This window comes from Fukomys damarensis, unplaced genomic scaffold, assembly GCF_012274545.1.
Source record: "Fukomys damarensis isolate Sample0158 unplaced genomic scaffold, DMR_v1.0_HiC HiC_scaffold_35, whole genome shotgun sequence".
NCBI classification, from domain to species: Eukaryota; Metazoa; Chordata; class Mammalia; order Rodentia; family Bathyergidae; genus Fukomys; species Fukomys damarensis.
The window spans coordinates 32,327,350-32,340,282 of NW_022900947.1; the positions used below are offsets into that span (position 1 = coordinate 32,327,350).

At 45.5% G+C, this 12,933-nt stretch overlaps 1 protein-coding gene across 1 annotated transcript in view; it reads right to left on the bottom strand.

Moving 5' to 3' along the window:
• Phox2b (paired like homeobox 2B) overlaps nt 1-2,369 on the bottom strand; it is a 2,696-nt gene extending 327 nt beyond the window's left edge. Inside the window, exons 1-3 of the mRNA XM_033758867.1 lie at nt 2,129-2,369; nt 1,124-1,311; nt 6-191 (exon numbers count right to left, since the gene is read on the bottom strand). Of these exons, the coding sequence (XP_033614758.1) occupies nt 6-191; nt 1,124-1,311; nt 2,129-2,369 (615 nt within the window). The remainder of the gene's footprint in view (nt 1-5; nt 192-1,123; nt 1,312-2,128) is intronic.
• Between the last annotated feature and the right edge of the window lie 10,564 nt (nt 2,370-12,933).

Here is a 12,933-nt window from a genome sequence, read left to right on the forward strand (position 1 = left end):
CTGGGGGTGGGGTTGGGAGTGGGGCCCGGGCCCCCGGTGCTGTCAGGATCGGTGCTCTTAGCCTCCTTGCTCTCGTCGTCCCGGGAGGAGTCGGACTTCTTGCCAGAAGAGCCGTTCTTGGCCGCCGCCGCCGCGGCCGCCGCTGCGCGCTCCTGCTTTCGAAACTTGGCTCGGCGGTTCTGAAACCACACCTGGCCCCAGAGGGGAAGAGAGGTGATGAAGTAGGGGAACAAAGAAAGAAAGAAAAACGGGAAAGAAAAGTGGCCTTTAGGGCCTCCGAAGTCCCTTTTCTGATGGACTTCACACCTGCTCCCCACCGTCTCCACGCGCTACAAGCACCACAGTGTGCGCCCGGCACACCAAACTGCCCTCCGTGTTGCTAGTTCATCTTTAGGGAATCTTTCCCAGGGCGTGAGCATGCCAGGGAAATGGCGCCTTCCAGCAGAGGTAAAAAAGCCGCAGGTTGCAGGAAGGACCTAAACTGGAAGACTTTTGGGGGTGTTCTTAGCTCAGTTTGCTTCTTGAGCAACTGTAAATTGGCCCTCTACCCCTAGGCCTTAGAGTTCAACTTGAATTAGTAGGACGAGGCTTTGGAGCCCCCTGTTCATCTCCGGCTTGTGGGCCTGAAAGGTGAAGATGAGCCGTCCTGAGAGGGGCCGTGATCTGCTCTCGAGCGCAGGTTTGTTCCTAACAGGCTAGGGTAAGCTATGGTTCCTGACCCACGTGGGGCCCTTTGAAATTTGCTACAAATCAGTTTCCGGGAAAATGCACCTATATGCCAACGCACATACAAGCCCCAGAGGTTAGAGGAATTTGGCAGAAGTACTCATAGCACAAGGGTAAAGTCTGCACTCCTGCCTCCAAACGCGTCGCTTGCTCGTCCTCATTCCAAGCCCCCTGAATGCCTCTGCTCCGATGGGAAACACTTTGCAGCCGTAGACAAATCCCCAAGAACCCCAACTCTTCCTCGCGTGGACAGCCACACCTAATTCTACCAGTCTTAGGTTCCCTGGCCCTTTTCACGCGAAACCCCGGGATTTCTCTCAACAGCAACCCCTAACCCTCACACCGACGCTGTCCGGACAGGTGGGGCGGAGAAGGGTCAGTTTCCGGGCTGGGGTACCTGGACTCGCGCCTCAGTGAGATCGATCTTCAGGGCCAGCTCCTCCCGGGTGTAGATGTCGGGGTAGTGAGTCTCGGCGAAGACCCTCTCCAGCTCTTTGAGCTGCGCGCTCGTGAAAGTAGTGCGGATGCGCCGCTGCTTTCGTTTCTCATTGAGGCCGCCGTGGTCGGTGAAGAGTTTGTAAGGAACTAGAGGGTGACAGAAACAGGGTATTAGCAGCCGAGGCCGAGGAGCGCGAAGGCGGGTACTCCAAGGTCAGATCGCCCGGGAGCCGCTGCAGACATTCGAGTGCAGGCTAGCAGAGAGGAGCTGCCGGGAAAAACCAAACAAATTAGTTATATACGAAAACAGGGGCGCAAACTTCGGGCTTTGACAGAGTCCCTTCTGGTACAAGTGCATTCGGATGCGTTGAAGTAGCGCGTTGGAGATGGCTTGAGGCCCGGGACGTGGGATAGTGTTTTCAGCAGGAAAAAAAAAAGTCCAAAAAAACGTCAGGGGGAATATCAGGGAGCCAAGGACGAAGTTACCAAACACTCCCACTGTTGCAACTTTTCAATTCTCAGAAGTTGATGCGGCCCAAAAGTTGGGGCAAAGTGCTGCAAAAAAATAATAAATTAAAGAAATGATCACAAAAATGACCAGCCAAAGAGGTGTGAGCCGCTGTCGGTTCTTAAAAAAAGAGACAGTGCCAGTAATGAGCTTTACTCTTTGTTATTTAATTATTTTCTAAGCTTTACGTCTCATCGCAAAGTAAATAAATTATGCCTATCATTTTGGCAGCTTAAGATAATTTTGTTGGCGGTTCGGGTGTGACTAGGATAGTGTAACCCTGTAAGTGAATTACCCCTCCCTGCAATCGCTTCTAACGTGATAAATTCTTTCATTTGTGTAAGCAAATTTCGTTTGGTAAATACTAAACACATTTCCATTTTCAAATGCAATCAAGGCTTCCTATATACGAGAGGAAAGGCGGCTTCCTCCGCGGAGAGAGCTGGCGGTCCTTACCTGCGGCATACGGACTGCTCTGGTGGTCCCTGAGGGTGCCGAGGCTGCAGGATCCCGGCGTGAGGGACGGGCAGCCGGACGTGGCCCCAAAAGTGGTCCTTATCGGGTTATACTGGAAGCCACTGGCCTGGCTGCAGGAACTGAAGTCAGCATAGGCTGAAGCCAGGCTCGAGGTGTCCATCCCAGCCATACAGGACTCGTAGGCAGAGGAATTGAGGTAAGAATATTCCATTTTATACATTGAAAAGGTTCTGGATGGCTCAGCCAAGTGGAAAAATGAAATAAAAGATGGATATGGAGAAGGTGGCTGGAGTGGGGAGATGTGCACAGCTCAACGCCTGCCTCCAAACTGGCCTCCTTACTACCAGCAGAGCCTAGTTTTATGAAAAAGCCTCCTATGAGATGCCTTGTCTGAGGTCTCTAGAGCATATAGTCCTCATAATAAACTTGGCTCTTTCCACTTGGACAATAGCAAAGCGGTTGGTCTTATTGCTGGCGCTTTTTACATGACAATAACTCATCCGTCTATTGGGCTGGCACTGGGGAACTGAGCTGTCCAACCTCCCTATCATTGATTCCTGCATCTCTAATTAGAATTTAATACCACACCATTACGCACTGAGCCCCTGATCCTCCCTTCTAACCAGCTCCCTGCCCTTTAATTCAATCACACTACTTGGAAATAATGAAAGTTGGGTGACGATTCTCCCTGATCCAATTTCCCCAAGCTTTTAAGCCTTTTTAACTGATCATATACCTTAGGCATAAATTGAGATAGTGTGTGTGTGTTGTCCCCCTTCTTGGTCTTTTTTTTTTTTTCTTGGTTAGGGAGAAGAAACCTTGATGTCATAGAAAACCTGTTTTGTAAGAGTGTTACACGCTCAATTTAACAACAAGCCTACCCCCCGAAGTGCATGAAATGTTATAAAGGACTGGGACATTGTTGAGACTCAAGCGCCCTGTAACATAGAGTAAGTGGGCCACGGGGGCTTACGTGAACCATAAGCAGATTTCTTTCAAATACACCTGGTATAAGGGGTGAAAGAAAAGAGAGAGCGAGAGAGAGAGAGAGAGAGATTCTTATCCATTTTCTCTATCCTTGCAGCTTAATTCGCTTTGGAAAGACCCAGAAATACAGCCTCTTAAAAAGAAAATAAATTTAAAAATTCAAAATCTAAGTAAAGCTCTTAAATGTAAATATCTGAATTCTCTGGGTCCCTCGAGCTCAGTGTCGTGTCTGCATTAGCACCGGTTTGCCCTGGGTGAGTTTGGAGGTTCCGTGTGCGGTTGTTCCGTTGTTTGTCGTAATTACCCAGTAACTACCAAGGCAGCATGAAGTGTACCCCAATGAGTCTCCTCTTGCATTCCTCTCCTGTTCTCCCCATCAAGTTCCCCCTGCCTCTGCCTTTTTAGGGTGGTCAAAGTCCCCCACACTCACTGAGCTTCCCAAAGAGGTTTGACACCTGTCTGCCCCTAAGGCTTGCAGACAGCTCAGAACGAAGCCCTTGCTATTTAAACACCCACGGAAAGACTCCAGGCCGGGCACCTTCCTTCTTTGATTCTTCAGGCTCTTGGGTGCTGCCAGCGAGGTGCAGACAAGGAAGCTAGACGTGATTTGTGGACCTCAGTGGCCCCGTGATTTAAGCGAAGGGTAATTTTCATTTGGTTCGTTAGACTCTAGCAGAAGAAGGGAAACTATTTCATTAAATCCTTCCTCTCGGTGGACAAGAGGGGGAATGCTTAGTTGAATCGCCGTGTGGTGTAAACAAACCCTGGATATTTTATATGAATTAAATGTGTAGATAATTAGTTTTATTGCATTCATTACCCCCTTTATGTGCTCTGTAACAAGTCAGTAATTAAAGTAACAAACTCATAAAGTCTTTATAGGGGCATTTAGGCGTTCAGTGTTTGCCAAACTAAGTGGTTTAATTCGATGCTAGTGCCGGGGAGTGGATGGCGCCCGCTCTCCACTGCCACCCTATTTTATTGCGCACTAAACTGCTGCGGACGCCCTAATGGATTAGGCAGGGGCCGTGGCCCCCCAGCCTGGCCTGCGCTTCTGTGCTGGGTGAGTCTCAGGGTTGTCTCAGGTGTCTGCGAGTGTGGAGGACTAAGAAAGCACAGAGGTCGGGAGCGCAGGCAGCTGGACCTACGGTGGAACCTGGTGATAGCTTTATGGGGAGGGCTGATAGTTTTATTGCAGTTGTATGTTGTACAATGCGTATTTGATAAAGAAGAGCCCTTGGTGACCAGTGTGCACTTTTTTGTGCACAAGGGTGAAATGAAAATAAATGTGTACAAGGTTTTACTGCGGCGGGAAACAAATTGCAATGCTCTAAATGGTTTTTCTTTATGGCTACCAGACAAGAGGAGAAAAGGGATGCCAACATCTGTCTTCAGTCCCCTAAACCTAAAGGCCAGCAAAGACGGATGCGAATCCAAGTGTTATTACTGCGGGGATTTGTCTCTATTTATCCCACTCTCATGAATATGAATCTGCATTTGGATCGGGAGGTGGCTGCACCCCTTTCAGTCCCGCACATGGAATTTCCCCTGTCCTTGTTCCCCACCGCCATCCACCTAGGGAAGGCGGAGTGGGGTATACATTGTCAAGCACAAGGCTGTGATTGTCCAAGTTCCTCCTTTCCCTCGGGTGTGTGTGGGGGGCTTCCTGGGATTTCGAAGGAGACCCTGCCGCTTAGGACCGCACTCTGGGGGTGCGCGGAACTTTGGCACAGGTGGCCCCCGACCACTTTTCTCTGCCGGAGGCAGTGACTCGAGGTGGCTTGGAGGATATGCATTTCGGCTCTTTGCTTACCAATAACCAGGTTCACAGCCCGCTTTGTGCGCGGGGGGGGGTGCACCCAGGGGCGCCGCGGGTGTCAAGCGCCCGCCTCCCTCCGGATCCGAGGGCAGGGCTATTGCCTACAGGGTCCGGGATAGCCTTCGCGACAGAGCAGGGACGTGGGCTTAGAGCCTGCAGGGAGCACGGAAAACGGCGCTTCTCGTCGGTAGTTTTTGAAGGTGGATCTTAGGTGAAATGTAGAACTTTGTAGTTTAGAGGGTGCCCTGGCCAGCTCGGGGGTGGGGGTAAACTTGGGGTGAGGTATTCGCTGTGCTGCTTCGGATAGGCAGTGTAGACGGGATCCGAGGATTGATAAGGGGAACAGCGGAGGGAGTAGGGCGAGGCTTCTGCAAGGCTGCGGAGAGTGCCCAGGGGAGCAGGCGAGGGACTAGAGGGACTAGCCCAGGACTCGGCGCCTCCACCCTCTGCGGTCTGGGTTCCTTTGGCCTTGGCTCCCGGCCGCCTGGGTCTCGGCGCCAGGCCTCTGCCGGGTGCCCAGATCAGCCCCGGCCTCTCTCCGGGCGCCCCCTGGTGCCCAGCCTCTCTCGGCCCGGATGCTGCGCGCCTTCTCGCCTTTGTAGGAACAGACCTTTCAGCTCCCGGCCGCACGGTCCGATGAGCAAATGCTCTTGACTTCATTTTCCCTTTTGTAGGCCTTGTAGGTTTATTTTGTTCAATGTTACCGTCCCTCCCCCCTAGCCCTGGCCCATCGTTCCTGTGCCGGTCTTTTGTGGCCAGGATTCTGCTTCTGCTTAGAGATGAAAGGCGTGCAGGGCTGGGCCAGGCCAGAGCCCCAGCCTCAGCGCCCTGTTTTGTTCCAGTTGTGCTTTGTACACGCGAGCTCTCCCCTAAAAGTTGTACCAAATGGTTAATTTAATTATTCCAACTATAGACCAACTGCTTCAGCAGCCTCCACCACGCGTCTGGGAGGAAAAAAGAAACCATCTATAAGAAATAATCTAATAAGAGTGAAGTGTAGAAAAACCCCTCCTGATTTTCAACCGGCACAAATAGAATTAGAGCTTCAGCATCCTTTTCCCAAACAGACCTTTTGTCCAGATCACAACTTCAGCCAACCAGCAATGTGTACAGTGCCTGCTATTTATTTTAATAGAGACGGGTGGGTAGGGAGATGGATTGATAGATAAATGGCCACATGGATAGATGGATGGTTCGATCCATCTTCCCCTGACTTTCCTTTCTTCATATGTGTAAACGGTTGATTTTTTTTTCCTGCTGATTTTCTTAATCAATAATGGAAAGGCAATGCTATGTGGTAAAAGAGGGGGGGAAAGCCATTTAAAGCACAAAAAAGGGAAGAGACTACCAGCATATATGCCATGAGAAAAAAAATGTTTACGTGCTACCCAGCACCAAATGAAAAAGGTTGAAAGTTTAAAAGAAACTTTTCTTTCCTTTTCTTTGCCATTCATAGGAGGGTTTCTTTTTCTTCTTCTTCTTTTTTTTTTTTTTCTTTAAAGTCAGAAAGAATGTTAGAAGACAAGGAAACAAAACAGCAAACAAAATGCCATTGTATTGTAGTAGCAATTCATGGGAAAATGCTTGTCAGCCTTCTAATGCCTCATTCCTAGGAGGCTGTTTTGAGGCTGTTTCACCACAGGCAAAGCACAATAACATGGGAATGAATAAAATATTAAATACCAGTGAGAGTTTCAGAGGAATTTTCTTTTTGATTGCTTTATTTAATGCTGCATCCAAATTATCCCAGTACAACCAACCCACTGCCTGGTGAAGACTCAGCATTCTCTCAACCAGAGACTTAAAAGTCAAGGTTCATCCTTGCATTTCTCCAGAAAGATTTCTGCAGGAATAGCCTTTCCCACACACCTGCACTAAGAAAACAATCCAGACAAAATTGACCAGGACACCATCTGCCCAGGATATAAAGCAAACCAACCACTGCATTCCCAAACCAGAGGTCCCACTGTATTTGCCTAATACTTTAGTTTTTACCATGTATTCCATTTGCATGACTCCAGAATATATGTTCATAATAGAAACACTTTAAGGCTCTGGTAAGTAACTTCTTGGTTCTATGAGACTCACAATTATTAACCAATAGACAATAATGTTTGCAGATTAAGACATCTGCAAAAAATCTGATTGATGTTAGCTACCAGTATAAGGATGATGGCGATGATAATAATATTGGCAAAATCTCCTTGGATTATCTATTAAACACTTGACTTCGGGGTTAGAATGGCCCATAGATAAAACATCTCTCCTATTGCATTCTTATATATTTGTAAGAAAAGGTAGAGAAATACAGGAGAGGACTGTACACTTTCAATGGGGGATGAGGAAACAACAAGCAGAAAATTGCCATGTTTAGGAATTTACTAGAAATCATATATATATATACATATATTGTACAAGTCAATGCAATGTTTTTTCTTATGAGACGTGGTATTCATGCATGATGCTTTACTCCTCTGTATGTACATATTGCTATGTTCAGAGTACTAGCACTATAAAAGGCAGTTGCACTGAGTTAGCTGTGGGATTTTGGGTGGAGCTCCGCAGAACTCACACTGGTATTTTTGAATCTGGCTTAGCTTTAGAAGCATCCCATGTATAAGTGCTATGCTCTGGATAGGTGATGGGATACTGGCCCCAGTATCCACCCTTTAAAAAAATAAAGGACATCACCATGGAAAGCCCCATTCTATTCCTTCTTTCTCTACTCCTCCTTTCACTTCACACAATGTTATAATTACCCAAGGGGGCTGCCTGTTACCTTTTCCTGGAGTTTGGCTAATAGTAGTAACATCTGCTGGGCTGTTGGTTGGGGAGACACAGGGCATTGGATCAGAGTCACAGATGTAAAAGTGACATCTGCTTGTAACAAAGAAAGGAGAAACAAAATTAAATTAGGCAGGGAGCCCTTTCTGTCTGAACCAAAAAAAAAAAAAAAGTATTTGAAGAAGGGGGAAAAAAGTAATCATGAATTGATCACGCTTGCAGGGTGCAGTAGAATTAGTGGAGAAGACTATGATTTTCTGGGCCAGCAGCTGCCAGAATAATGGAGTAGCAACATCCTAAAGTAGCAATATCCTGAGACCTTGAAGGCATGCTCAAAGAAAATGGCCAGGCAAAATTATATGTGTCAGTGAAGCAATGGCTCAGCCTGTATGAGTACAACAAGGCTGGGGAATCATTTTCAAGTTGAAGGCAGGAAAAGCATAAGAACACTGCATCTGGGGTTACTAATATCCCAGTATACTTTTTGAGTTTGGACAGAAAAAGAGTTTTACCTAACAGCTGTATTAAGATTTCTGTTGTCAACTACTAATAATGAGCTATTCTGTACTGGGTTTATATGTATGGCTAGAAGACCACAGTTAAAAGTTAAAACTGCCTGTGTGGTTCCTAAAGTGGGACTTAGTACTGGGGAGCACATGTAAGCCATTGCTTACCATCCTCTCAACCTTAATTCTAGGAGACCACGTACTGTAAAAGAGCCCCCTCATTCTCTCTCATTATAATCATTTCCTAAGTTTCTCCAAGTGGAATGATTCCAATAGCTTTATAGAAAGTAATTTTACAATGACAGCAGAGCCACTGAACATGGATTATCTCAAAATCCTACTTCTCAAACTATAAACCAATCAATTTTTGCTCACATTCATTTCTCCATTATTCCTATTGTTTGGAGTAGGAAGTTTCTTCTAATCTAAAGCTAATCCCTCATTGCACTTTGGAGTCCAGTCCCTCTTCCACTGGCTGAGAAATCCTATTTGGCTCTCCCCCTCTTGTGGATCTTCAGACTCTCCTGCTCATCTGGATATATCTTGCTGTAGCTTAAACATTCTCAGGTCACACGCCTACTAGTGACCAATCCATGCTGTACACTTCCTTGGCCACATACCTCTGTCACCACATATCTCTTTTCTTCCCTTTACAGTCAAACGTTTTGCATGGCAAACTCTTCCAGGTATTTTTATTTCTTCACTTCTCCATCATATCCTTCTGTATCTCCTTCCAATATGCTTCCATTGCCCTCATGCAAATTAAATATTTCTCACTATAGTCATCCAGTCCATTGGGGATTTTTTCAGTCTAACCTTACTTGAATACGTCTATCGCTAGGGCTGTTCAGTAAACATTCTTGGTTCTGCCTGCTTCTAGGAAAATAGTAGGATTCCTCTTCCTTGAGTCCTAGAAGTTAAATATAGCCATGTGACTTGCTGTGACCAATGAAAGTTGAATACAAGTGTAAAGTATGATTTCCAGGTAGGAGATATCAGAGGTCCAAATCTTTATCCTTTCCCTTTTACTTTTTTCCATGTTTCAAAGTTGGCGGCTGCTTTGTCAGTCCGACTTCCAGAGTGAGGATGCTGTGGAGAAGAAGTCCCAGCAGACTCACAATGGACATGTAGCTCCTTGGGGGTATCAGGGAAGGTTTTTGAAAGCGATGACATTGTCTTGCTGGATACTGTTAGGTGAGTAATGAATGAGCAAATAAAATGATGATAAAATGGAAAAAGAGGTGTTTCCTAGTATAGGAATCAGTGATAGTCAGACACTAAAGCCAAAGAAAGCTTGGAATGCTTGGGAATCTATAAATAGTTCAGTTTAGTATTTATTTTATTTTTTAAAATTTTTTTCTCATTGAGTTTATTGATACTTTTAGGTATACAATACAGATACATTCATCATTGGGATCTTGTACCTCTACATGACAGGTCTTGGTTCTCATTTTTCCCCTTACCCCTGCCCTCCCTTCACCCCCTTCTCCCTTCCCTATTTACAAAGGCTTTATTTCCATTTTTTTCATTTTCTCATATTTTTTTCTCTTCCCTTCTTTCCTTTCCCCTACCTTTCCCACTTCACCTACATCTTTGGCCCTTTTCTTCCTATTTCACATTGTCAGTTTAGTTTTTAGTTAGATCAGGAAAGACAGAGAGGCATATAGAAAAGGGTGTGATAATATACACTGTAAGACAGAGAGAGGCTGGAATCAGATACTGTAGAATTAGACATAGTGTAGAATGACAACAGTGCAGGATAGAGAAAAGTGGAAGGATTTGAGAAATGTACAATCTTAGAAAAGTAGAATCTTCAGATAGGCAGAATCCATACTCCTGCCTGGTGCTGGGTTTCAGGGACCAAAATGAGACCTCAAAACCAAAACCATCTCCTACAAATGCTGGAAAGATCTTCACCTCCGTAATTTGGGTCCAGCCATCCTTACTGATCATTCACATCTCTAGGCTTGCTAGCACTTCCTGCTATCAACTATTCATTCCTTCTTACAGTGCATATTTGCAAAATTTCTGCTACAGAAATCCTACTATGCTCTTAGCAGAAATCTGTACCTCAGTGCTGAAGTGATTCGGATATTATATTGGAAGCTGATTTTGAGAAGGAACAAATCCCAGGCCTGAAGTGTCTGAGGGAATGAGGAGCTATTGGACTGACTCTGGATCTCTTGCAGTGCAGCATGGAAACATTTGGGCACTGAACTTGCAGGGTCTAGGAGCCTCAACGGACCCATCTCGGCTCAATCTAGGGAAAGGCCTTCATTGTCTCACAACCTAAGATAAGAAATCCATCCTAACATTCTGTTACTACCATCCACTGTTGGTGGGAGAGGTATCTTGAAACCTCCTCCAGATTTCTCTCTGAAAGAAAAATCCTGAGGGTCAGTACATGTACTGAGTGGAAGTCAAAAGGGGCAGTTAGAGATTATGGAAGAGTACACCACGGAGAACAGGAGAGAAGAGAGACTGCTGTTCCTCCATGCTTCCAGGGCATCTTGGAACTTTGCATGTTATTGATGCTGGCTATATAATAGATGAAGATGCCAAGAGCCTGATATCGCAGAGGGAAGAAGCTCTGAAAGTGATAGGACAGGCTTCTGGAAGGGGAAAGACAGTTGTTTTAGGTCATGTCACTTCTGTCAGTCCACATAGCCTTCCATTCCCTCTATCCAGCACGAAGGCTTTCCTTGTTTCTGGTACTCAGGGGCTCCACTTGGCCTTCATTATACTCAGAACTAATTCCGGTAAGCCTTGCATAGCTAGTCAGCCCAGGGAGCCCATTGAGAGGTATGTCCGGAACACTGGACTCATTCACTATCTTCAACCACTCAGCCTTGAAAGATGTACAAAAATGCATGAAAATGTCTAAAAATATTTTCCTTTCTGGATTTTCAAAAGTCCCTGTTGTTGCCGTTTGTTCATATCATTTTGTTTTATTTAGGAAGTTTGTGGGTTTTGCCAGTAATGTGCTGTAGCATCATGCATTTTAATGTGAATTTCAGCTGATTCAGAATTTAGAAGCAAATGCAATCTGGTACTCAGGGACAGGCACCACGTGTCCTAGACCTCAGGAGCCAGAGACAATAAAATGGTTACAGTGATGCATGTTTGTAGTATTTCCCCTGTTAGATATAATGGAGAATATTAATTTTCTTTTCAAATACATATACCTTTCCCTGCTTCCCATGGTAAGTCAAACAGCAACCCAGAGAGTTACAGGCAGAGGGTTCTAATCACAAACTCACACCTAACTCCCTTGCTAATTCATAAGCCTTTGCCATTTGAGATGGGGCTTGAAGATGAGAAGAAGATAAAAGGACATTTGAGAAGAGACAGGTAGGAGCTGGGTGTCATGGCACATATGTGTAATCCCAGCACTTGGAAGGCAGAGGCAAGATGATTGAGTTCAAGGCCAGCCTGGGTTACATACTGAGACCCTGCCTCAAAAAAAAAAAAAAAAAAAGAGAGAGAGAGAGACAAGGAGGAGGCTGGGGGTGCTAGAGGGAAATGGTACATAATAATGGACAAAACAACACAGCAAGATATACAAGAGATGATAAACAGCGGCCAACAGTTTGAACCCAAACCCCAGGGAAACATTTTTAATGAACAGTGTGAACTGCTCTGATGTGACCCATAAAACTAAAACCAACCCCGGGGTACGGCCAAGTCAGGCGCTTTCAGAGACAGAGCTGAGGTCAGACTGGGTCTCTGGGGCTTGCTGTAGCCAGGTCCACATTGTTGGGACAAGTTTCCTCGTTAGCAACTATTGGATGGTAGCCTTACTACCATCTGCTGAAACTCCCTTATATCTGAGGGAGTCATCAAAGTTTCCCCTAGTCTCTGTCCATGGGGATAAGGCAACAGAAATGCTCCAAAGGCAGTTACTGACTGCTCTTAAGAGAGTAGGCTACAACCCAAAGAAAAGAACCCTGGGTGTACACACACACACACACACACACACACACACACACACATCCACATACTTAGAATTATTTCCTAAAAGTAGAATTCCTTGGTTGCAAGAGAGCCTGTTTTAAAAGACTTTGGACACATATTGCAAAATTGCCTTGTAAGAAAGTGGTGCCAACATGTGCTTGCACAGCAGAATGTGACAATGTCAGCATTCCAACATGCACCAGCATCCTGTGGACCGTCAGAAAGTCTTGTCCATGCTCTTCCTACTGGGCTATCATGAGCAGAATTCTTTAGAGAGCAAAGAAGTTGCCTCTAATGTCAGGAACAAAGAAAGCAGAAATATGCGATTTCTAATGATAACACATCCCTATATTGATAGTGTCAAAAGGCCAGCCGCATTTAACAAAAATCTAACAATTTTAGAGCTGAACAATTAAAAGGGATAAACTCACTACTTGGGATTAAACTTTTTTCAGTGCTGAGAGATGACAAAGAAAACCAAATAAAATTCCTATTTTTAATCTGTTGTTTCTGTCAAAGAGAATATACCTCAGAATGGAAAGGATTAATGTGAATGTCAGTGACAGAGACCAGAGACCCATATACAGAGCGTGACAGGGAAGGATTCTAACCACTTCTGTGAGTTCTGCAGGAACAGAGTCCTAGATACATTCAGCTCTTTGCTCTTTGACAATGGGTCCAGAGCATATGTTGGAGAAAAGACAGGCTATTCAACAAATAGTGCTGGGTAAAAT